Below are 27,279 nucleotides of genomic sequence, written 5' to 3'. Positions count from 1 at the left end.
AGCTTTGTTGATTAGCCTGCTTTTTTTTTTTTTTTTTTGCATTTGCAGGGTCTGCAGGGAGGCTGAGCTAGACAGATGGGAAAAAGATCACCAACACTGGTCTAGTGCGCCACACTACTTCATGTCCTGCTGTGCATAGAGCAGATTTAATATATAGGAAACTGAAAAATTGGGACAATCACCTGCTTGTTGTGATTGCTATATTCATGAATATCTAAATTTATGAACAATTAAACACAGTAGATCTGTTTCATACACTGAAGAATTTCTTGCTGCAGTTACTCATGGTGGCTAATGTTAGCAAAGATCTTGCTGTACTGAAACTCTTCCCTTCTTTTGCTATGTCTACATTTCAGTGATAAAATCACTGAAATGTATTTCAGTGATAAAATCACTGAAATGTATAGTTTGTTGCTTCCTTCATGTGCTCCGATTCCATTTACTCTGGTCTGGTCACCTAATCATGTCCCTGAAACAAGCTAATCTCAATAAAAATAATTTTTAAAAAATGGTGCATTGGTTTGTGGAGAACCCCCGTGCACTGCCTTGCTTCAAGCCTTAGATTAATATTACACTGGCCACTAAGTGTACAGCCTTCTGTTTATATATATGTATGAGTGTGTGAGAGATGTCTGTCACTGGGGAAGTTCTTACACTGCATCTCCCCTGAATTTTCTTTTGGACCAAGAGTCTGAGACACACACAGATGCAAACACACACACACACATACTGAGCTGTGTAATAGCTGTCAGGCCTTCAGCCATACCATGCACTGCAGGGTGCATACTGAAACGCAGTCCAGTGCTGCAGTGAAACATGGACACTCTACACCTCCCCTGTGTTGTGTATTTTTGTGTGTGCGCGTGTAAGTGTGAGCGAGAGACTAAGTGACTAAGAGTCTGACAGAGAATGAGAATGACAGAGAGAGGGAGCACAATGAGGCAATATTGAAAGAGAAAGAGTGTAAAAGAAGGCAAAATGATTGATAGTGCTGCTATTTGCTCTATCACAGTCCAGGTTAAAAGCCAGCTGTCTGTTGGTACAAAGACAAAAACGTAGGCAGCATCAAAAATTAACAAGACAGGCTCCTGCTGTATGCCACCTGACCAAAAACAGCCTTTTCATTCCACCTATTCAGTGGATTTGGCAGTGCTTCCATAATGATAAGGTACCCAGGGTAAACTATTATTCTAAAGCCTTTTCCATTATATTTTATTCACATATTCAAATATAGCACCATTATGCAAAAAGCATTGCCTATTAGAAGTATCATATTTCACATTCAGATATGAGGTATTATACAAAAGATATCAGCTGTTTTTGAAATAGTGGTGTGCCAGTGTTGATTCCAATGTGACCTTTTGAACCCTGCTGCTGTCAAATTGATCATCTGTAACCTTTTCATGTGCCCCTCCCCCTCATTAGACATGAACCATCATGATGTGCATGCATTCTCATGATAGTGTAGTCATGACCGTATGCAGACATTGAATTTAAAGAATAAAAGTGAACCAGAATATCTTTTTAATTTATACCAGCACATCTTCGCTCTTGCTGTTGTTATGCCTGTCAAGCTTTCTGTTCTTACACAGTACATATGCAGTTCACAGTTATAATGGTTACAAATTAACCACTCAGTATTATCAGTGATTTTTGGTATAGTGGATCCTTGATTTCAGACAGAAAAAATCCTGATTCTCCTTTGTAATCAGTTTTGGCCAGTTTTGCCAGCTGAAATCTTCTGCTAACAGCAGATTGGTTAGTTGACAGGTTATTGTTAGCTCCATTCAAGGCTGTTTCTTGTATTTGTAACTGGCTCATTTTAAAATTATAACCCTGAAAAACAGCTCTTCAATATGCACTCAGTGGCCCTATCACATAAGGCTAAGGATACAGCATGCTTATCAGTTGTTGTTCCATTGAAGACAGTGCAGTGTGTTGTTTTTGTAGTGCAGCATACAGCTGCTTAGTTCCAGCGTTAAAAGTATAATAAGGCAAAATGTGAGTTCATATTGTTATTTCCTTTTACCTCTGCATAGCTGCTCAAGTTATGCACTAATTCACATTTTTAAGTGGTTTTTCATTTAAAAAATGGTTCTTGAATGAGGACAAACTTACATGTTTGAAAAACATAGCATAATCTTGGATAACATAAACAGAGGTTGTTGCAATGTAAATCTTCCCAAATCTAGAAGAGAGCTGCTTCCACACAGTGGATGCAAGAGCTATGAATGTTTGTCTTAATGTAACCTCTTGGCCTTGGAACTCATGGGAACACCTTCAGTACTGTAGCCAGTAAGCAAGTTTTGCAGTTTCTAGTGGATTATACTGCTTAATCTTTTTTTAACTATTTGTTAGGTTTGGGCAAGACTAAAAGACACACCCTTTAAACTTTAAGTAGTCACTTCTACATTATGACATGATTGTTACAGTATCATTTACAGTTGACAACTTTAATTAGAAAATGAATCATTGGGGATGTGATATTATTTTCTGGAGATTTTCACATAGTCGATTTCTTTTCCTTTCAGCTGCTCCCTTCAGGGGTCACCACAGCGAATCATCTGCCTCCATTTAACCCTATCCTCTGTATCCTCCTCACCCACACCAACTATCCTCATGTCCTTCTTCACTACATCCAAGAACCTCCTCTTTGGTCTTCCTTTAGGCCTCTTTCCTGGCAGCTCTAACCTCAGCGTCCTTTACCAATGTATTCACTGTCCCTCCTCTGAACATGTCCAAACCATCTCAATCTGGCTTCCCTGGCTTTTTCTCCAAAACATCTAACATGAGTTGTCCCTCTGATGTTACCCATACTGTTTTACTGCGGCTAACCTTCATTCCTCTCCTTTCCAGAGCAAACCTCCACCTCTCTAGATTTTCCTCCACCTGCTGCCTGCTCTCACTACAGATGACAATGTCATCTGCAAACATCATGGTCCACAGAGATTCCTGTCTAACCTCATCTGTCAGCCTGTCCATCACCACAGCAAACAAGAAGGGGCTCAAAGCTGATCCTTGGTGCAGTCCCACCTCCACCTTGAACTCCTCTGTCACCCCTACAGCACACCTCACCACTGTCTTACAGCTCTCATACATGTCCTGCACCACTCGAACATACTTCTCTTGCTCTCCAGACTTCCTCATACAAAACCACAGCTCCTCTCTCGGCACCCTGTCATACACTTTTTCCAAATGTACAAAGACACAATGCAGCTCCTTCTGGCCTTCTCTGTACTTCTCCATCAGAATTCTCAAAGCAAATATTGCATCTGTGGTTCTCTTTCTTGCCATGAAACCATACTGCTGCTCACAAATGTTCACTTCTGACCTCAGCCTAGCCTCCACTACTCTTTCCCATAACTTCACTGTGTGACTCATCAGCTTTATTCCTCTGTAGTTTCCACAACTCTACACGTCTCCCTTGTTCTTAAAGATGGGCACTAGTACACTTCTCCTCCATTCCTCAGGCATCCTCTCACTCTCCAAGATCTTGTTAAGTAGCCCAGTCTAAAACTATACTGCCACCTCTCCTAAAACTTTCCATACCTCCACAGGTATGTAATCAGGACCAACTGCCTTTCCACTCTTCATCCTCTTCATCGCCTTCCTGACTTCATCCTTACTGATCTTTGCTACTTCCTGCTCCACAACAGTCACCTCTTCTATTCTGTGCTCTCTGACATTTTCCTCATTCATCAACTCTTCAGAGTATTCCTTCCATCTTTCCATCACACTTGTGGCACCTGTCAACACATTTCCATCCCCTGTCCTTTATCACCCTAACCTGCTGCACATCCTTCCCATCTCTGTCTCTCTGCCTCGCCAACCTGTACAAATCCACCTCTCCCTCCTTAGTGTCCAACCTATCATACAAATCCTCATACGCGCTTTGTTTGGCCTTTGCCACCTCTACCTTCACTTTACGTTGCATCTCCCTGTACTCCTGTCTGTTCTCTTCTGTCCTCTCAGTGTCCCACTTCTTCTTAGCTAACCTTTTCCTCTTAACACACTCCTGAACTTCCTCATTCCACCACCAAGTCTTCTTATCTGCTTTCCTCTTTCCAGATGACACACTAAGTACCCACCTACCTGTCTCCCTGATCACTTTAGCTGTAGCTGTCCAGTCATCTGGAAGAACCTCCTGACCTCCATGAGCCTGTTTCAGCTCCTCCCTGAAAGCCACACAACACTCTTCCTTTATCAACTTCCACCACTTGGTCCTCTGCTCTGCCCTTGTCCTTCATCTACCTCACCACCAGCTTCATCCTACACACCACCATCCTATGCTGTCTGGCTACACTCTCCCCAGCCACTACTTTGCAGTCTTTCAGGTTGAAACATTTGCACAAGATGTAATCAACTTGTGTGCTCCTGCCTCCACTCTTATATGTCACCCTATGCTCCTCTCTTTTCTGGAAAAATGTGTTCATTTTACAGCCGTTTCCATTATTTTTGCAAAGTCTACCACCATCTGTCCTTCTGCATTCCTGTCCTGCATACCAAACTTACCCATCACTTCCTCGTCACCTCTGTTTCCCTCACCAACATGTTCGTTGAAGTCTGCCCCAATCACCACTCTCTCACCACTAGGGATACCCTGAATCACCTCATCCATCTCCCTCCAGAATTTCTCCTTCTCTTCTAACTCACATCATACCTGTGGGGTATAACCACTGACAACATTCAACATCACACCTTCAACTTCCAGCTTCAGACTCATCACCCTATCTGACACTCTCTTCACTTCCAGAACATTCCTAGCAAAATCCTCCTTCAGGATAACTCCTACTCCATTCCTCTTTCCATCCACACCATGATAAAACATCTTGAACCCTGCTCCTAACCTATAAGCCTTGCTACCTTTCCACCTAGTCTCCTGAACACACAAGATATCCACCTTTCTTCTCTCCATCATATCAGCCAACTCTCTAGTTTTCCCTGACAAAGTCCCTGCATTCAAAGTCCCTACTCTAAGTCCTACACTCCTACCCTTCCTCTTCTCTCTTTGCCCACAAACACGCCTTCCTCCTCTCCTTCTTCAACCAACAGTAGTCCAATTTCCACTGGCACCCTGTAGGTCAACAGCACCAGTGGCGGTTGTTGTTAACCCAGGCCGTGACCGATCCAGTTTGGAAGTCGTATTTGTGATTCGCATATTTGATTTGGCTGAAATTTTACGTCAGACGCCCTTCCTGACGCAACCCTCTGCATTTACCCGGACTTGGGACCGGCACATGAAGACACTGGATTGTGCCCCCCTGTGGTTGCATTGAGGTTTGCACATAGTCAGTTGTTAATTTTTTTTCTCATTGATTTTGTTAACACTTCACATGAAAATCTCCCAGTCATTTAGGTTGCTTGATGTAATGATCCCTTACTTTTATGCACAGGCAGACTCACCTTCTCTTCCACCCTCTCCCCACCTACCTGCCTTTTCCCTCCCATCTTTCTTTACCTGCCAGCTCCATCTCAAAGCCAGGCTTTAATTTTGATCAGCGATGAAATGATTGCTCTCTTCTTTTGATTCGATTTTTCTTTTCTCCCCCTCCCACCCCACAGTGGTTGCCATAGAAACAGAGGTGTGTGTGTGTGTGTGTGTGTGTGTGTGTGTGTGTGTGTGTGTGTGTGTGTGTGTGTGTGTGAGTGTGTGTGTGTGAGTGAGTGTGTGAGTGAGTGTGTGAGTGAGTGTGTGAGTGAGTGTGTGAGTGAGTGTGTGAGTGAGTGTGTGAGTGTGTGAGTGAGTGAGTGAGTGTGTGAGTGTGTGAGTGAGTGAGTGAGTGAGTGAGTGTGAGACTGAGTTTGAGTGTCACTGTGAGCGTCTGTGTTCCAGTCGATCCCCTCAGCAGGGAGATTTATCACCCCCAGACTAAGCCAGGACTATGTGTGTGTCTGTGTTTGTGTGTATATGATGGCCAAATGTGTTTTTGACTGTCCTTTGTATTGTCCTTTGACTGTCCCTCTTACACATCTATATCTTCTTTTGTATTTACACACATAACAGTATTTGGGGGAATGTGTTTTCCTAGTTTTATGCTTTTATCTGTCTGGGCCTAACAGTGTGTGTAATAGGTCCCCTGTCCCCTCATCAGCCCCCCCATCATACACACACTTTCAGCCTAGCTCGCTGGATGACTTCAGATTGAGTGTGTTTGGTGGCTTAGGCTGGCCACAGCTCTAATCCTCCGTATTCAAACACAAACACATGCATATATGCAAAAAGTCCAAGTTCTCTCCACTGTTAGCTTGGGCCAATGGAGAGATTGTGTGTGTGTGTGTGTGTGTGTGTGTGTGCATGTGTGTGTGTGTGTGTGTGTGTGTGTGAGTGAGTGAGTGAGTGAGTGAGTAAGTGTGTCTGATCAGAGACACCAGAAGAGGGAAGAGTGAAACTAACCCAATTTCCTGCTCTATTTCTTTTTCATGCAGCGAATGCGTCCCTTTCTACAGTGGGCTGGGTTGAACAGCAGCCACCCTACAGCCAGGGTCATGCCTTTTATCTCAGAGACACACTCAGGAGAGGCAGGGAGCACTGTAAATAAATCATCTGCCCCAGCTCAAAATTAAAGTTCACCAGGAGTTCCAAGTTCACTCAGATTAGAACACTGCCAGTTGTGACATGCGTGTTTCTAATAATTAATTAATATAATTTAAGGAACTGTTGCTGATAAGAACACATACACTCCATATGTTCTTATCAGCAACAGTTCCTTAAAATTCTCCCCTCAAAAGTAATCAATAAATAAATAAACCATAAAGCATTTGTCAAAAGTAAATGCATCTGAATATAAGTTTAAAAAGGATGGGAATTATCACAGGTTTTGTCATTTTTATTTATTTATTTTTTTGCAACACAATTTTACAGAATCTGAATCTGATTAAATCCAGTATCCAGTCTAGTTATCACATCAGAATCCCTTGCAGTCCACTGATTAAATCCATTTGGGTTCAGCTTTCAATGATATAGCTTAAGCTGAAATAACTTCAGTTCTAAGATATGAATGCTGGATTCATTGATAAATAATTAATATTGTATGCATGAACCTTGCAAAATTTGGGCTCCTGGAACTAAAGCGATGCAGCCAGATCTTTCTAATCAAGATGAGCCATCACTTTGTTGGTCTTACTGAAATACGTAAACATATTAAGTGGTGTTCATCAATGACAGACATGAGCCAAATACAGACACTGGTTTGAATTTAATTTGACATCAACATTCTCCTCAGCTAATACAACATGCCCCAATGACATTTGATGTGATTTGGGTATCTTAGCCAACTAAACATGACACATATGACTCTAAACATTTTCTATATTGCTTATTAAATCTAATATTTTTGTATATTTTTTAATTGCTACCATACAGTTACCATAAATTTTGTGTGGTAGGCAAATTTGAATAGTTTCACAGGCATACCATCCAATTTATAGATTTATATATACCTGAAATTGTGTGACATCAACGCAACAATAACTTGAACACTACTGCCATAGGAAATTTATCCAATCAGAAAAAAGATTTATCCATGTTATTTATCCATTTAACATGTTCCATAGATTGTTTCAGTTTGTATTTGTAGCTCCTGTGCTGTTGTGGTGTATTGCATTGAAGGAAAATGGTGCCTATCAACACCACCCTTAAAAAGGTCATTATAGATCTGTACAATATTCTGTCTTTTCTCCAGTGAGGATGCACTACATATTCAACACCTGGAAATTATATGCAACTGAGACACAACTCAATCCTGACATATTCAGATTACATATTTAACACAATGGTGTAACTGGGGTGGGAAATCTTTCTGACAGGGATCACTGTTTGTGCATATGCCTGTTAACAAAGGAAAACCAAATATCAATTTATATGCTCTCATTTATACAGAATATTTAGAATGTAAACTGAAAGCCTTGTGTGTTCATGGAACATAGACTGGAAGGTCCTGTGGCAGCAGCGGCACTTATGAGCACACACACATTCACACTCACAGAGGCGCACACAGTCTCTGCGTTGTCTTGACCTAATTGAAGCCCAGTGGTCTGCCCCAGGTCATTCTCTTATACCTCCCTTATTTTAATGAGATTTTTAATTAGCATGTTAATTGCCTAACGTGATCAGTGGGGCGACTAGTTAGCTGGCTAGCTGCTGTTGGCATCCAGCTGGGCCATAACACTGAAGCTTTTCACTCTGCTGAACAAAACCAAACTAAGCTTTTCAAGGCTAGCCTGGAGATGAAATGGTGTTGAAGGAAACAAGTAGTGATTTTTTTTTTTTACAGGCTCGTGTTGAATTCTCTTGTAGAAGCACATCTTTACTTTCAAGTAATTCTTTGATCCCCCAGCAGCTTACACACACATATTCATCTATCTGTCTGTCTATTTATCAGTCGGTCATCCATCCGCCCGTCCGTCCACCCACCTATCTAGTTTCTTTGTACTTTGTATACAGTGTGTTCACAAAGTATTTGGACACACTTGGTACCACATAATGACAAAGTGAAAACAGAATTTTGGGAATGTTTGTAAATTTATTAAAAAGGAAAATCACATTTACATAAGTATTCCTACCCTTTACTCAATACTTAGTTGAAGCACCTTTTGCAGCAATTACAGCCTTGAGTCTTTCTGGGTGTGACCAACAAGCTTTACATACCTGGATTGGGGGATTTTCTTCCATTTTTTTTTTTTATTCTTTTTGCAAATCCTCTCAAGCATGGTCATGGTGGATTTGGGACCATTGGTGGACAGCCATTTTCAAGTCTTTCCAGAGATGTTTGATAGGGTTCAAGTCCTCCCTGGGCTCCCTGGGTCACTCTAGGACATTCACAGAGTTGTCCCTAAGTCATTCCTGTGTTGTCTTGGCTGTGTGATTAGGATTGTTGTCATGCTGGAAGGTGAACCTGTGTGAGCTCCTGGGTGCTGGGGAATAGGTTTTCATCGAGGATATCTCTGTATTTTGCTCCATTCAGCAATCCCTCAACCCTCTCCTTGTCTCTGCTGCTGAAAAACACCCCCACAGCATGATGCTGCCACCACCATGCTTTACTGTTGCGATGGTATTGGGAAACTGATGAGAGGTGCCTGGTTTCCTGTGGACATAACATTTAGAATTAAGGCCAGACATTTTATCCTTGTTTCATCAGACCAGAGAATCTTGTTCCTTACAGTCTAAGAGTCTTTCAGGTGCTTGTTTTGCAAACTCCAAGCAGCTTTTTTTTGCACAGAGGACAGGCTTCCATCTAGCCACTCTGCCATAAATGCCCACATCGGTGGAGGGCTGCAGTGACGGTTGTCCTTCTGGAACATTGTCCAATCTCCACCCAGGATCTCTGGAGCTGAGTCAGAGTGACCATCAGGTTCTTGGTCACCTTCTGGGCCCTTCTCCCATGATTGCTCAGCTTGGCTGGTTGACCGGCTATTGGAAGAGTCCTGGTTGTGCCAGACTTTTGACATTTGAGTATTATGGAGGCCACGGTGCTCCTGGGAACCTTCAGTTCAGAAGAAATGTTTTGAAGTCTTCCCCAGCTCTGTGTCCATCAACAATCCTGTCTCTTAGCTTTGCAGGCAGTTCCTTTGACCTTATGGCTTGATTGATTTTTGCTCTGATATGCATTGCCAGCTGTGAGACCTAAGAGGTGTGTGCCTTTCCAAATCATGTCCAATAAATTAAATTTACCATAGGTGGACTCCAATCAAGGTGTAGAAACATCTCAACAATGATCCGGACAAATGGGAGGCACCTGAGCTAATTTTCATGTGTTGTCGCAAAGAGAATAAATACTTATGTAAATGTGATACTTCAGTTTTTTATTTTCTTTCAAAGGTCTTTTTATTGACTGAAATATATAATTGTGTACATGTACAATGTATAGCACAATTCATATATAGAGTAATTCAACATGCTTTACAGAAATGAAAGACAACTTAAAAGTACATAGGAAAGAATTAGAATTAAATATAGAATTTTAAGCTAATATTAGTAGTAATAATAATAAGTGGTTTAAGGGAGTAGTGAGCCAGAGGGACATAGGTGATAATGGTGGGTTTCTCAAAAAATGTCAGTTAGGGGTGCTATGCTTTATAAAAATTTGATTTCTGATCCTAAAATAGTGTATTGATGTTTTTAACGTTCATGCACAATATAAAATCCCTTATTCAGTGTGCATGGAAGACAGGGGCAGAGTCCTTCCGCTTAAGTAAAACTGTTCATCTGGGCAGTGAAGATAAAAACAAGATAACACACTTAAGTTTGGATCTCAGCAAATCCAGATTTGGGACAACCTCAAAAATGGCACAAAGGGGGTCTGGCTCAATGTAACAATGCAGGACTTCAGAAATAGTCTGGAAAACAGACTTCCAAAAATTGGCCAAGACCAATACATGTGGAACAGTTAAGCAGGCACACTCTTTCATTTTTCACATGTTGGATCAGTGTCAGGGTGTATGCATGCTAGTCTAACCTTAGATAAGTGCACATGGTGGACAAATTTAAATTGCAAAACTGCATGTTGTGCACACATTGACGAGGAATGCATGGAATTAAGAATAGAACCCCACACCTCATCTGTCATAGTGAACTGGAGGTCTTGTTCCTAGGTAGATCAAATAGCTACTAAAGAAGGAGAGTGTAATTTGGAAATTAGATTATACAGGTCTTGAAGCAGGATTGACTGTTAAAATATAAATTAGCAAACCATTTCAAACCTTTCTTGTGTCATACACGAAATGCGCCATCAGCCACTGAGGGAGGGAACAGGTGGTTAGCCGCAATTGAACTTTGAAGTGACAAGGCCTGGAAACCAAAAGGTTTTCCTGAACTGAGACGAAATTTTAAGGGTCAGCTGAACTAATGGGCTGCTAATGGGAAGGAGGAAGCAAGTGAAAGGGGTGCACCTAAAATTGGAGGCAAGGAAACTGTGCTTCCAGTGTGAGTCTCCATAATGACCCACGCTGGGGATGTTGGCTCTAAGTGGAAGTGCTTCCAGTGCTACAGACAATAAATATTTGGGGCCCATTAATAGTAATGGAAATTGGGCAGACCCATTCCCCCTGCCTCCTTAGGTCTTTGGAGAAAGGTTTTCCTTGTCTGGTAACAGATACATCAAGGTAGTTAACTCCCAGGGGTCGACGAACGTGCCAGCGCGTTTTGCGGCATTTTCTTCTGATAACGCCGAAACGAACTTAAATTAAAACTTAAATCAGTTTTGATTGTACAAATAAGAATCATATATCATTCGAATCTGTAAAGGGTCTAGTTTTATTTGTATACAGTCACTATAATAACAACAAAACACTGCTTTTGTAAAATAAAGAAAGCAGACAGGGTGCGCTCTGTCTTCTCTGTCTCTGTCATCTCTCTTCACAGACACGTAAATAAAACAACCTAAATCTCAGCAAATACTTGCCTCAAAAACATGAGAAATATATGGCTAGAAAGCTTGAAATGTCTTCTTTGAAATGAAACAATTCAAGTTGAAAACAAATCATCACTTTTCATGTAATCCGTATGAAAGTAAGGAGCAGTACGGTTTCTCCTGTGTCACCTCATTATAGCTAATGTGATCCCACCTCGCACTGAGCGCACTGTTCATATGGAAATAATCTGAGGTGAGCCAGGTAATTATGTACACCCCCCCGAGAAATGGCATAAAACGTCAAACTTCATCATAGAATTTACTCACTTTTTCTGCACGTTTGGATGATGGCACATTACGCGGGTGAAGAAGCATTTTGGATGGTTGTGGACAGCGACGAAGAGTTTACTTTCTCGTCAGAGGAAGAAAGTGACTCAGATAATGAACGTTTGCATCTGCATTGCATTGCATTAATTCCCTCAACCACATTCCTGACTGAAAGGGTCATTATGCGGGTCTTTTTCTTCTCAGGTGAATCACATGATTAAAATATGATCAGGCATGACTTCCTGCATAATGGCCTTTCTACAAAAAAAGTGTCTTAGAAAATTTAAATCTGTATATTTTTTTCTGTGAACAAGATGATTTTCACATCATTTTGAAGCAAACACTCTAGGCTACAAAATGCAGTTCTCATAAGTCTTGTGAACCAATGTTACGTATGTGTTTTATGGCCTAATTTCAGTGACTTATAAATTGTAGTTTTTCACTAACCATGCGTAAACGCTGTTTTCTCAAAAACACAATCATGTATAAACTTGCTGTTCACATATTATTGTAGCCCAGTTTGTGCTGATTACAGTGTTATCTGACTTTAGCCATTAATATGTTTAAAAACAACTGAAAAAAGCACAAAAGTCAGGGCATGTCAAAACTTGTCCAGGGTAGAATGTATACCCCAGAGGGTTTAAATGGTTAGTGACCCCTCTTAAGGGGAGCTTCGCATAATCAAGACCTATAGCCTCCTTATTAATCAGAAACAGTTCACTATTTAAATTGAGTTTGTATCCTGAAAACTAACTAAAAGAGCCCAACACTTTGAGTACTACTGATAATGACATGAGCAGATTTGAAATAAATGAAAGAAGGTCGTCCGTATAAAGCGAGACCTTGTGTTCAACGTCACCTCTCCAGATGCCGTGTATCTCCCCACTGCCAGACATAGTGATAGCTAGTGGCTTGATCACTAAAACAAGAAGGAGGGAGCTTAAAGGACAGACCTGGCTGGTTCCACAGTACAGTTTAAAATATTCTGAATAGTGGCACTTTGTTAACATAGAAGCCAAAGGATTCTGTTTCACTTTTTCATTATGTGGCTGCAACAAAATTGAAAAAAGTGAAGGGGGTATGAATATTTTCTGAATTCATTGTGTGTACATATATATATGTGTGGTGTGTGTCTGCGTCTGTGTGTGTCTGTGTGTGTGTGTGTGTGTGTGTGTGTGTGTGTACAAACCTGGTATGTACATGATTCTGTATGTGCACAGAGGCACGAATCAGCAGGCCCTGAGCACAAGATAAATTGAGGCTGGGGTCTACCACACAAGGCAGGACCCCAGGTCCAAAGATGCCTCAGAGACAATCCAGCACATAACAACAAGTTGTAAGATGCTAGCAGGCAGGCCATATATGGACCACCATAACCAAGTGGCTGCTATAGTGTACAGGAACATCTGTGCTGCCTATGAGCTGGAGGTCCTGAGGTCAAAATGGGACACACCTCCTCAGGTGGTGGAGAATGACCGAGCTAAGATTCTGTGGGATTTCCAGATGCAGACTGAAAAACTGCTGATGGCTAACCAACCGGACATAGTAGTGGTGGACAAACAGCAGAAGAAGGTCGTAGTGGTAGATGTAGCAATCCCAAGTGATAGCAACATCAGAAAGAAGGAACATGAGAAGCTTGAGAAATACCAAGGGCTGAAAGAAGAGCTAGAAAAGATGTGGAAGCTGAAGGCAACAGTGGTCCCTGTGGTGTGTGTATATATATATATATATATGAGAGAGATATAAGTATACAAAAGAGAAGGTGAGCTGAAGAGAATGTATAGATAGAGGAGGTGGCCGGAAATATAGTGTGAGAGTGTCTCTTCTTCTGTCATGCCATTCTATTAGCTTCACTCTAGCCGGAATCCAAGGCTGGGCAGTTATTAGTCTTGCCTTTATAATTTACCACAGCTGGTGTCAGCTTCTTTATTGAGACTGGCCTTCACAGAGGAGGTTTTGATTTAGCCTGGGAGTGTTCTCACCTCTGTATGGACCCTGTGAATCACTTTCTCTCTCTCTCTCTCTATCTCCTATTGTTGTTCAGTCATATTCCCCTCTCTCTAACGCTATCTCTCCCCTCATCTCCCTCTTCCTCTCCTTTTCTTTCATACCTTGTTTGCCTCCCAGCTGCTTACTCTCATTTTTATCCCCCCAAACCTTGTTCTTTTTTCTCTGCCTCTCCTCTCATCTTTCTGTCTTCCAGTCTTTACCTCTTGTCTTGTCACTTGTTTTAATCACCTCTCTCTTCTCCCCCTTATTCTCTCTTTCTTCTCCAGTCAGATCTACTGTATAGAGAACGCCCATGGCCAGCTTGTGCGTGACCTGGACTTCAACCCCAACCGCCAGTACTACCTGGCCAGCTGTGGAGACGACTGCAAGGTCAAGTTTTGGGACATCCGCAATGTGCAGGAGCCTGTCAAGACCCTGGAGGAGCACTCACACTGGTGAGTGGATTGGTGGGGTGGAGGGGTTCCAGAGAGGGTGGGTAGTACAGTGGCTACTGTCCTTGAACCAGTGGTCCTAAGTTTAAGTTCCCATGTGCACAAGCATCTGTCCTGCAGAAGCATCCCTTGAGTGTCACAGTGAATCACAACCTGTTCTTGTCCTGCCATGTCACTGTCCTGCCATGTCACAAACATGGTGGCAGTCGTGGCCTAATGGATAGGGAGTCGGACTTGTAACCCGTTGCGGGTTCGAATCTCTGGACTGGCGGGAACTGTTGATGGGGCGGAATGAATAGCCAGCGCTCTCTCAATCTTCAATACCATGACTGAGGTGAGACCCTTGATCAAGGCACCAAACCCCCAACTGCTCCCCGGGCGCCGCAGTGCCCACTGCTCCGGATGTGTGTTCACGGTGTGTGTGTTCACAGCTGTGTGTGTGTGTGCACTTTGGGTGGGTTAAACTCTCTGGGTCGACATTCTTGGCCACAAAGTCACAAAGTCACTTTCATTAGTTTCAGTGTGGATTAATGAAGTGTGATAAATTTGTTGCTTTAGAGGCTTTAGAGTCTTGGGGATTTTGAATGGGTGCCACTGAAAGCAAACAATATGTGCTGATGTTGAATATTATATGAATTAGTCACATTGAAATAGTGTTTTGTTAATCAATTAATTAATGTGTTTATTTTTACGTGAAGCTCTGGGCTCAGGTTGGATTATTTTCAAATTAAACTTCATTAGAACATTCAAATCAGGAAATCAATCACACAACACTTGTTCGTTCAGCTTGGTGTAATTTTTCTTCTTAAGCCAGGTGGCTTGTTAGTTCTTATTTTCTATTCCAAGTTTGTCTTGTCTCATTAAGTGTTAATGTTTGTGTGTCAGCCATGTGATAGGCTGGTCCAGGGTGTGTGTGTGTGTATCTATCTACCGATCTATCTACCAATCTACCACACATCCTGTCCAGTGTCAGCTGGAATTTAATTCACCCCCACTCCATTTTCAGTACTGTTTTGGCTAAATGGGACCAAGTCTCTACTAGTTTCCAAAATCTAGTGTAACGCATCTGTTACACGCATCACTGAAAACAGTTTTTCATGGAAACACTTTCTACTGAGGAAGTAATTTATATGCAAACTGTACACAATATGTTGTGTTGAATATCCAGACAAGTACGAACACTGATTTTGGAAAGGGATTTTGAAGGTGAATTTTTAAAATGTCATTTTAAAATGCTGTGAACAGGGGGTGGTACATAGCCCAAACTCAAAACTATTGACATGACCAGATGTCTGTAGAGGTAAGTGAGAAAATATATTAGAGTAGAAGTGCTGCATTGTTTGTGTGTGTTGTACATTTCAAATTTTTGTTTCTGTAACAAGGCATTATTTGAGTTTTATTATTATTATTGTGCTCAGTAGTGCTTCAAATGTCAAAGTGTCCTCCCAGCTCACTTTGGGAATTTTTATTGTTGGATAGGGTATAAATTAAATAACTATTCACTATTTGAATATAAAACATAAAATCCTCTTTCTAGCCTAATTGTATTTGCAACAGAAAGCTTCTTATTTACCATTAGAGGATAATTCAGATACATTCAGGAAAACACACTAATGATGAACATGATAACTCCTTCACTCCACCTTTGATTGGTTTCTAGTTTTATTAATGAGTTTATTTCCTAACTAATGAAATGCCCTAACTACTGCTGGTGCAATAAAAGGTAATAATACACTAATTACTAACTAAATAGGCACCTCATTTTGTCAGTAAGGATTGAGTCTTTGTGGGTCCGATGCAGCCCAGTCCTGCTCTGGGTTGTCTTCTGTGAAGCTTCAGGCTGAACATACTGTACCGCAGAAGGGTGTGTGTGGTGTGTGTGGATGGGAGATACATACTTTCTCTCTTTCTGTCTCTCTCACTCCCCTCACCACCCCACCCCACCTCCTCATGTGTGAGCTGAATAGATGAGCAGTGTGACTATGAGCCAAACTGGACTACTGCTGCAGCACACCAATCTCACCTGATAAAGGCATAAGCTCACACACAAAGGCACATACACAATGATATGAACCCACACACTAGAGGGGGCATTATCTCAAAAAGAAAGATAGACTTGGCAAACATATCCATAACTGTAGATAGCTGCAGATGGGATCTCTTCAGATAGGAGATAGGTGTGTGTGTGTGTGTGTGTGTCTGTGTCTGTGTCTGTGTCTGTACTTCTGAGGATCCGTTGGAGTTTTGTACCGTGGCAGTGAGGACATCTTAAACCAGTCTTCACTTTCTGACACACCTTCAAAGGGCTGTTGGAGGGTTAAGACTTGGTTTTATGGTTAAGTTTAAAACTAGTTTTATTTTGTATGTGTGCTGGCATCTGTGTTTTTGTAAAGGCTATCGTTTTATCTCTGTGTGGCTACAAGCATTTGTGTGCATTCAATCATTTCTATAATATATATGCATACTGTATGTTTGTATTTGCCCAGTGTGTACCCTTATCTTTAGTATGATGCATATATGTGTCGGTGTTTCCCTGAGACTGTATGTGTATTGTGCATGTTCATTTTTCATAGCGCAGCCAGGATATGGCCTCAGGGCTGCTGGGGGTATTAGGGACTATTTTTTAGCAGGGAAGCGGATTAGGGGAGCCCGGGGAATGGCGTGGCTGAGGCTGATTTTCTGTCAACAGCCTTGGTTATCCCTCAATCCCTCCCTGTATGGGAACTGGGACCACACTCTGAGCTGCGCCCTTGGCTCACAGAGTGAGCGAGAGAGAGAGAGAGAGTAAGAGAGGGGAGACAGTATTGACTTGACAGTCAGAAAAATAGAAAGAGAGGAACAATAAAGGAGAAAGGAAGGGAGGAAAGGTGAGAAAGAATGTGATTGCAAAAAAAACCCCACAGCAAATAAAACTAGGTTCAGGGCTTTTATGATAATGATCATCAATCCATGTGAACTAAGCCTAAATATCAAGGTCTATATTTATTGGCATTGTTTTTGCATCAGACCACCCACCCAGATAGGCATATGTTGCTGTGGATCCCACTGTGATACTACTGCATTTTCTGCATGATTTGCATGTGAAAGAGACATACTGTACACACAGGCGTGAACACCTATATGTGTGTCAGCATAATTGATCTGCCCATACATGCAAACAACGTATATGAATGGTACTATTGCAAAATCACTGCATTCAGCATCTTTACCCACATTGTTGGAGCAATGAAAGAAGTGTGAATGTGTCCATACCTGAATGCAATGCACTACATTGTTAGATTCGAAATGCACATCTGATAAATGTGTGTTTTTGTGCCAGGGTGTGGAGCGTCCGCTATAACCATAGCCATGACCAGCTGGTGTTGACAGCCAGCAGTGACAGCCGCCTCATCCTCTCCAACATGGTGTCCATCTCATCAGAGCCTTTCGGACACTTGGTGGATGATGATGAGCTCAGCGAAGGGGAGGAAAATCACCACGAAGACAAGTAAGAGCAACTGGGGCTAGTTAGAAGATAACAATAAAAATAATTATAATTATTATGACCTGTCCAGGGTGTACCCCCTGCCTTTCACCCAAAGAGAGCTGGGATAGGCTCCAGCAGATCCCTGTGACCCTAATTAGGAATGAGTGGGTATAGATGATGGATGGATTAATAATAATAATTAATAATGATCTAAACATTTGCAGCAAGTGTTTTTTTTGTTTTCAAAGATAGTTTGATGTCAGCTACGCAGTGGTTTTAAATGAAAGGAAGTATATACACCAGCTACAACTTTGAACTGACCTGGCACGGGGCTAAAGGCTGGGAGGGACGGCAAGCGAGAATACATTTAGGAAAGCAGCTCATAGTCTCAGGAGACAACTACCACTAATCTAAGACCAGTTCTTGTGTAGTGGTCAGAAGCACAGAGGATTGTGGAGTTTGTGGAGCTGACAGTATCATGGGCATGGTGCAGCAGAAATGGCCTATAAAGTTTAAAAATACAGAGCTGGCTGCAGAGACAGAGGAGCACTGTTGGCAACCTAATGTCTTCCCAGTAGAGGCTGACTGTGGGGGCTTTGTTGGCAGGTCAGTCTTGTCCCTGTTAACAGAACTGGGTGTAAGAGGGCTGAGCCTAAAGCAGGCAGTGAAGACTATGGCAGACACTGCAGCCAGTTCCCATGGGTGTAGGTTAAAAAGAAAGGTGAGTGACTAGGGCACAGGGACAGTGCAGAACTGTATAACCTGAATTTCCCTTTGGGGATTAATAAAGTTTGCCTTATCCTGTCTTGTTTTATCTTTTAAAAAATACAGTGCAGATATAAACTGTGGTCATGCTCTGCTCTTTGCTCTAACAACACTTGTACACTTATGTTAGACTGGTAACTAATTGCGACACTAGAGGAAGATAATTAGTGGATGGTGCTATTCTTTTTTCAGCTTTGGTTCTATATTCTAATTTCTGCTAAGTTTTTATTTTAGTTATACCTCTTGTACATTTCTGCTACAAGGAACCTAATGAAACAAAGTGAGATACTAGAGTGTCTACAAACTCATGCAGCATATTCCAAACTGTTCATTTAATAGTAGCCCTCCTAAGATTAATGCTGACTGCTTGAACCTTCATGTTCACATGCTTTGACACTCAGAATGATACAAGTGGAGAGGTATAACAGTAAAAATATGCTACTGTCAAAACACTTCAAGAGTTGACTTTAAGTTGATTTTAAAAATTGCAGGGAGATCAGCTGTAATGGTTATCATTCTGTGCTTCCAAATTTTCCTCCATCTCTCATCCATAACTAAATGATACTCAATGACTGACTCTCATCCACAATTATCAACTCTTCTTTCTAATCACCAGCACTCAGCTTTAGTTTTAACCTTTCCACTACAGTTATTGACCCCTCTTCTATGTACAGTACGTGACCACTCCACAGTACCTGGATTACTATGTACAGAAGTCCTCCACTGCTTGGACTATTTTCTGAATTTCTATGTTTCTCTTTAAAATTGAACATTTCGGTCATATTTAAGGATGCTAATTATTTTTGAGGAGCCTGTGCAAAGCAGATTTCAAATTATGGTTCTTTTCTGTTTGGCCTCTGTCAGTTTAGCTGTGTAGTGATATTAATGTGGAGAAGGTGAGAAATGAAAGGTAAAACTAAAATAAAAGTGTCTTAGTTAGAGGATCTGGCCCATTCATGGTTTCTACTTGCCAGAAAATGGACACAGACCCAGTTTGAGGGCACAGACACATGCTGTATTAATGCTACAGTCTTGGGCATGCACATGTGGACATGTTATACACATATGCATCAGAAAGCATGATGGCAACCTAATGACAGCAAGAGATCCTTTGTGGTATTTGTCTGATCAACATTTAAAAAAACAGTCATTATCGACTGCATGTGGACGTTTGTGCGAATCCTTGCACCCTGTAGGTCACATGGACTCTTGAAGAGGCAGAAAACTTGAACTAGCCTTTACTTCAACATGAGTATCCATCACAGTTTCACTACTCATTGGCATAGATTTTACAAATTCTGTGGTACTGTGGTGCTGTGATATCCTCGAGACTAACTAATGCAAAGTCATACCCTCACAGTAAATTTGTATGAATGCTTTTATTTTAGGCTGCAGCCCAGATGGAGCAGCTACTTTCTGTCTGAAGTAGTTCATGTGTAAAATAAATCCAAATATGTATGTCACTGTTTCCCTTAGGACTACTTACAGCACTGGGGTTGGGAGAAGTTTGGGATGAAATAATGTTGGATCATAATTCTTAAATTTAATTTATTGTCACACTGTTGTAGCAGTGGGAGAACTGACCCAGCACTGTGGGGGCTGGAGTGGGAAATGGTGACTAAAGAAAGTCAATATTCTCCAGTTGTCAGCAGATGCCGCCTCTTTTGGTGTTATCTGACTTCACTGAGTCTGACATTAATGTTCTTCCATATTCAGTAGGTTACCTCTTTGTGTTTGTGTACATGTGATCCAGGGGTAAGGAGCCCCTGAAGGACAGTGTGGTGTCCACCTATGAGGAACACGAGGACAGTGTGTATGCAGCGGAGTGGTCATCTGCTGACCCCTGGCTCTTTGCCTCTCTCAGCTATGACGGACGCCTCGTCATCAACAGGGTCCCCCGTGCCCTCAAATACCGCATTCTGCTCTGAGAGGGAGGGGAGGGACAGGTGATTTGTGTGTGCTTGTGTGTGCATGCACATGTCAGATGTAAATGTACTGTGTCACATATGTTCATTGATTTCTGTAAACAAAAATCTGAGTTGAATATGGCAATTAAATTAAAAATAGACTTGGATAAAAGTTTGATATGGTGTGCTTCTTAAATGTTGGCTATGATTTCATAAGAACATGGAAAGCGATTTTTTTTTTTTTTCTTTTAAGGACAAATTGTCAGTTCTGCTGTTATGAGGACACATTTATCATTATCTGTGTGAAAATGCTAATGTTCACTGCCGCTAAGTTAATGATTTTCAAAAGTAAGGTAGGTTATCCTGGAAAAACCAACAGGAAGCTCAATTTTGGAAGTAGACTACTGAAGAAATGTCACCATTTGGATCTTCCAAAGCCACTCCTCTAGAATACTTGGAACACAGTGCCTGACTTCTTATTAATTCTACTTATAGCTCTTGCAGCATGCAGCATCATTTTAGTTGTAATTTTCTTGAATAGTCTTCTTGAGTGCAAGGACAGACTGCAGGCGAGTAGGAAGAAGGTTGACTGGTTGGTCATCCGGTGGATTTATTTGGGCTAAATAAAATTATTGGTCATGCTTTTTTAAGGCTTGCTGCTGCCACAGATGGCTGATTTATATTCATTGTCATCAGAATGAAAAGAGAAATTTAAGAAGTGTAACAAAAAATGTTTATAAAAGGAATCACCAACCCGTTGCCACTGCAGTGTTTTCTTAGGTTTTCAAAAACAAAAAGAAACTGCACTAAAAAAAAAAAAAACATCTGTAAAAAAACGGTAAATGACTGGCAGCCAAACACAAACTGTAAAAATAAAGTAGAAAATCCTAATTTAAATAATGTGCAAAAACAATAAATTTTAAAAAGGTTTTGCAGGAAAACACAGTTATTATAGGTTTTTCCTTTATTATCATAAAACACCTTCAATATAGTGACAATGTCAACATTTCTGCAGTAAAATACAATTATTTTAAAGCTTTTTTACTAAATTATTAGGATTACACACCTCAAATAAAGTGACAATGTCCAAAGTTCTGCTGAAAAAAAATATTTTATAGTTTTACACACTTTCAATAAAGTGGAAATGCTCAAGGTTGTGCTGACAAAAATCTGTTTCACAATTTTCTCCTGAATTATTATTAGCACAAATCTTAAAATAAGTGACAATGCTTGTTATTACATACCACTACCTTTAATTTAATGTATTCAGATGTATATTAACAATGTTAACCATATATTCAGAGCTCCCCAGTAAGAACTAAATTAAAAATGGCATTTTTCCACGTGTCTTCATCTGGTTTGTAGCATTATTATCATGACGTCATGTTCAACTTCGACACAGGTGGAGAAAGCAACAAATGTACTGTTGTATTGTGTGTGCTGTTCTGTTCCATTTCAGTTTTACACTGTAAATACTGAACTCTTCTGTCCTCTGGGGGCTCTGTACACTACAGTGTCAATAGTTTTTGCATTGCAGTTGTAATTTAGAATTGAACCTGTAGTGTATTCTTGAGTAAAATTAAAACCTATCAAAAAAGTTCAATCAATATCTACCAGAGGTGATACAGAGGAATCCTCCTCCAAATTGCCTGTAATCAGCCAAATCTTTGGTGTATCTAGAGAAATACATACATACACAGAATTAGTTAAAAAATCCTTAAAAAGAAGCATTTCACTTTTCACCATTTCATTAAACAACCTCAAAGAAATAATTCACTTTAAATGAAAATCCTGTCATTAACCACCTTCATGCCAATGAAAGATCAGGTGAAGGTTTTAGTCCCCCTGAAGTTTACAGTTGAGGTAATTGGTGTTGCAAGATTTTCCCAAACAACTGCAATGATAACCAAAAAAATGCTCTAACACACACTCAAATACCAGTCACTTTATATCCCAGTTTTTTTCTTCTTTTGTTCTCCGTTTACATCCCACATATCAAAAAGGACGTTGGCAAGCAGATATAAAATAATATAGATATTAATCCAAGTAATCCATTAGTAACGTCAGACTGTTCAGACCTGGCGCCACCAGCCTCACAGGAGAAGAACAACCTGGGTGTATTTTCAAAAAGACCATGCACTGTTCTCATTGGCCAGTTTTCTGAATGACAGGCTCATTAACCAATCGTGATCAAAGGATTACGGTGAGAGAGCCAATAGCAATTCCTTCAACAGAGTGTTCTGCCCACTTTTTTGAGCTTTCTCATGCTTTAGTGTGAATATTGAAATGTAATAATATGAGTTTTATGAATATGCATAGTTTCTCTGTCGCTTCAATTTCTAATCAACATGCTTTAATGCATGAATTAGAAATTAATAGGAAATATGTAGCACACAAAACAAACACATAATATTTATTTACATTCAAATAGTAAATTGAATGAACAAACATTAATAGTGCTTGTTACAAGCATATTAATACAAAATCATTTAGGGCAGTAATAGGCAGAGTGAGCTGTGATGAGATTAACAAGATTGGGAGATTAAAGAGTGCATCAAAATCTTCAGGTTTATATTTCATTTTTGTGCGAAACCTTGTCCTGCTACAATCGTATTTGGTACAGTGTAGTGCGCTGCTATATTTATGCTATAAATATAGTCTATATGCTTGGGTGGGTGGATGCCATGAATCCTGTTTGGCTTTGCTGTCTAACCAATTCAGCAGCAATTTGTAGTTTGATAATGCATGCATTGTCATTCATTTCAACACTGGTAACGTTGTACTTGAATATCATATGTATTAGAGCTTAAAGCAGCATGTCTCAATGATGAGCAATGTCAGCTCAGACCAAGAAGAACCTGGGTTTGTACTGTGTTTGACTTGGAGGCAGAAAGATGGCAGACGAGGAGAGTGCGACTTTATATATAGGACATAAACCTGTATATAATGTGTCACTTATTTAATTACAGTTTAAATGTAAAATTACACATAAATGTGAAATTAATGAAATTTACCTTAAAATTACAGAGAAAAACTTTAGATGTTTAATATGGGTATAAACCTTTATATAATGTGCAGCATATTTCATTACTGTTAATCATCTTAATTTTACATACATTTCTCTGTAATTTAAGAAAATGTAAAATATGTAAAATAAATATAGTTTATTTATTGTTAAAAACGAGAAATAAACATTTTTTGTCATTATTGAATTAATACCTAAAATAAAATGTTGGCTGTTAATTTACAGATAAGGTACATTTATAGTTTTGTATAGTATTTTTAAAAAACAGAAAATTGCTGTAAAATTAGGATTTTTTTTTTTTTTACAGTGTAGACATAATGTCTAAATAAAGAAGGACAGAATAATCAAAGATTAAAGAAATTTCAATCTTGGCTTGACCTGGAACATTTCCTAGTGATGATCCCAGTAAATCTGACTTGGTAGTTGCTACTTAGCTGCTTCTCTTCAATCGACGTTCCCAGCTACTTGCTGACTTTGTCTCTTGTTTGATGCTGGGGAAGCAGAATAGAAACAGTTTGTCAGAGCTGACTAAATAAAACAGTACATCTGCAGGCTAACGCACCAAAACAATGACACTGAAATACAAAATGGAGCTGAATTTGTTGATTTGGTCATGGAGTTTGTCACTATGAACGTCCCTTTACATGGTGCATGATCATTTATTTAATATAAAGATATTGCTTTGTGTGGGGAGGCATAGTAGGCCATGGTCAGCACTTTTGCCTCACAAGAAGACTCTTGGTTTGAATCATTTGACTCTGAGCCTTTCTGTGTGGAGTTTGCATGGTCACCCTGTGTCTGCATGGGTTTACTCCTCTTACAGTCCAGGGCCATGCAGGTTAGACTGGTGACTCTAAATTGCCCATAGGTGTGAATGTGAGAGTGAGTGTTTGTCTGTCTTGATGTCTCAGCCCTGTGACAGACTGGTGATCTGTCCAAGGTGTTCCCCACCTCTGACCATTTTCTGCCAGGATTGGCTCCAGCCCCCCTCTACAGGATAAGCAGTATAGATAATGGTTGGATGACTGCTTTATGAATAAAATGTCAGAAAATGTCAACAAAAAAAACTGTCCATCACAATTGTTGCCTTTCAAAAGCCCAAATGGTTATAATGGTTGTGGCTACAAGTATGACGTAACTTTCGATTTTCATAGAACACACATTGTAGCTCTTGTTTTTTTCACCCTTTTGTGAATCAGTTTGCCTTTTTTAGGGCTGCAGATTTCTGCTCACCAGATGGGTTTCACTACCTACTTACTGTGGAATTTCTCTTCTTTCACCATTTTTCTTTCTTTCTCTCTCTCTCACTCTCTCTCTGTCTCTCTCCTCTCCTCTCCTCTCCTCTCCTCTCCTCTCCTCTCCTCTCCTCTCCTCTCCTCTCCTCCTCCTCCTTTCTGTGGCCCTTGCCCCTCACTCTTCTGTCTCCTCTCGTCCACATGCCCAATCCTCCCTGCCTCCCCCTCCTGCTCTGTAGAGTGTGTGTGAGGCTGGTCGATCCTGATAGTCCAAGCCTTTGTTATGGCAGACACCATTGACAGCCCTTTTAATTGCACCCTGACTTTATAGATCACAAATTCACACACTAACACACACACACTAGAGCCCAGGGAGGCACTTCATTAGTTATGCCAGTCGGGGCAGGCAGTGCTGTGGCTGAATACAGAGTATACTTGCTATCTAATCAAAGAAGCTGCTCACACACACGTAGAGCCCGTGCTACCCTGCAGTCAATTACTCAGAGGAGGAATCAAGGTGGAGATACAGAAGGATGGTGAGCACTGAAAAGGTAATCTCTGAATCGCTCCCATCTGGAAACTTGTGATGCTTGTCACAGACACACTGTCACATCCACCATTTTTGGTAGGGAGCCAAGCATGTGTGCCACCATGATATGTGGGATATGTGTGATGTATCCCTTGATTTTGAATAGAAAGGCCATATTGAAAGATGATTGAGTGATTGATTAGAAAACATAGATTGATATTCCACCATCTAACACACTAGCCGGGAGCATAATATTTCCATAGCTTTATGACCAATCAGTCACTCCACCTGCTAATAATATATTAGCATGTGAATCAATGAAGGCATCTCCTAGCCAATCCTTGGAGGAGTACTAAATTCCTCCAAGGATTGGCTAGGATAAATGACACAAACAGTCAATGCAGAGATTTGAACATGTTATTGCTGATAATGTAAATATCACATAAATATCCTGCTACAGTCTTTTTGAGGCATATGCAGGCAACAGCATTTTTCTGGCGAACAGAATGCATGATCGTGGCTGGTTGGTGAATAAGAAAAAGAGGTTTTGTCAACTACAAATATAGATTAAATACATTTTATTATTTTTTTGCATAGATTTATTTTATGTTACTAATCAATCAAATTACTTTTTTATTTTTTGGAAAAGAAAACAAAAAAATGTATTTAGACTGCCAATCTGCAGAATCTGTGGATACTCTCCCAACAGCGGAAATTAGATCAGTACATACACATACCTTCACGTAAATGCAAACAAAACATAAACAAACATAAGAAAAGCATATATGCTTTTTCAGTTTGTAACTAAGATACAGTATAGTAAATAAATTGCAAAACATTTACCTCATACATTTCTTTTTTTTCAGTTTAACTTAATCAAAATTGATTTTAAGCAACATATTATCTTCATCCACCTTCTGCTTTTAAAATGTGATTCCAGGAATTATTTCATATTTATTTGCAAAGATACAAGTAAATATTACAATAAAGTAAATAGCACAAACAAATCACCATGAAACTCAACGACAATGACCAGGTGATTCATGACTACACAAATGATCCATCTTTATAAAAGCTTAAAATAATCCCAGTCATAATCCACTTTTATTTCTGTAATTAAAGAGTTCTTTTTATTCCAGACACAGGAAAATCCATGTTTCCAAATGATGAGTTACAAAAGGGAAACAAACCTGAACCAAATCACTAACCCTGGCTCCTCTTGATGTGGAGGAGCAGCGGCTCTACTCCGAGGTCCTCACCATACCTCTAAGGGAGCATCCAGTCACCCTGCAAAGGAAGCTTATTTCGGCCACTTGTGTCCAAGATCTTGTCCTTTCAGTCATGACCCAAAACCCATGACCATGGGCAGTGGTGGACTTAGCAATTTGGGGGCCCTCAACATCCAGGGCTTTTTGAGTCATGGCTTTGACTTCTTCTCACTTCAACCTCTTTGACCTCACACAGCAAAGTATTACCCTATGTATTGTTCTTTAACTGTTTACTTTCTCTTCCTTGAATCTTTTATCTTGTGTCTTACATTTTTTCTTCTATGTCATCCCTATATTTGCTTTTTTTGTTATTCTTTTCATGTCTTTCCTCCTTGTCTCCTCCTTTGTCACTATTCCTCCAGCTTTCATTCTTTCTCCGTTATTTCTTTCTCCTCCTCAAATGTTATTTATATGTCTTTCCTCATTTTCTCCTCTTTTGTCTCTGAAATATGACATTACCTTTGCCAAAGATGTTACTAACCTTTTGCTCTCATCTTATTTTCTCTGCTCCTCAGCACCGCTTGGGTAGCTCTGTTTCATGTTTGTAAGGCTGGGAACACACTAGACGTCTTAAGCCCGATTTCATGCCCAATTTGTCCCTTCCAGTGATTGTGGGGGCGTGGCCCGAATCCAGCCTAAAGAATCCTCAAGTCTGTGGTGTCAACAAGGTTATTTTAATGCTTCTGATCGGGTCGGAGCCTCGATCGTAAATATCAAACATGTTTCATGATTTCTGGTCAGGGGAGGCTCCAACAGAATGTCCTCAGTAGCCAATGAGAGAGAGCAGTCCAAAGAAACGTCACCAACCAGATGTCATATTCATGAAGGTCTCACAAACATCATAACAAATCAAAACAAAACCAGCACCAAAAGCCATATTGCAGCCAGACTTGTTGAATTATTCCAACAACACTAGTGCCTTTTTAACGTATTGTGCATGAGATAACGTTACTACAGTAGAGCTGACA

General features: G+C 40.4%; 1 protein-coding gene across 1 annotated transcript in view; it reads left to right on the top strand.

Moving 5' to 3' along the window:
* The window catches only part of eipr1 (EARP complex and GARP complex interacting protein 1), a 78,792-nt gene extending 58,366 nt beyond the window's left edge, over positions 1-20,426 (top strand). Inside the window, exons 7-9 of the mRNA XM_026307030.1 lie at positions 13,952-14,119; positions 17,436-17,603; positions 20,101-20,426. Of these exons, the coding sequence (XP_026162815.1) occupies positions 13,952-14,119; positions 17,436-17,603; positions 20,101-20,275 (511 nt within the window). The 3' untranslated portion in view covers positions 20,276-20,426. The remainder of the gene's footprint in view (positions 1-13,951; positions 14,120-17,435; positions 17,604-20,100) is intronic.
* Positions 20,427-27,279: the final 6,853 nt, after the last annotated feature.

The sequence above is a fragment of the Mastacembelus armatus genome, chromosome 22 (genome assembly GCF_900324485.2).
Source record: "Mastacembelus armatus chromosome 22, fMasArm1.2, whole genome shotgun sequence".
Lineage (NCBI taxonomy): Eukaryota > Metazoa > Chordata > Actinopteri > Synbranchiformes > Mastacembelidae > Mastacembelus > Mastacembelus armatus.
Note: the sequence above shows the minus strand (reverse complement) of the source record. Positions and strands in the feature narration are given on the sequence as shown.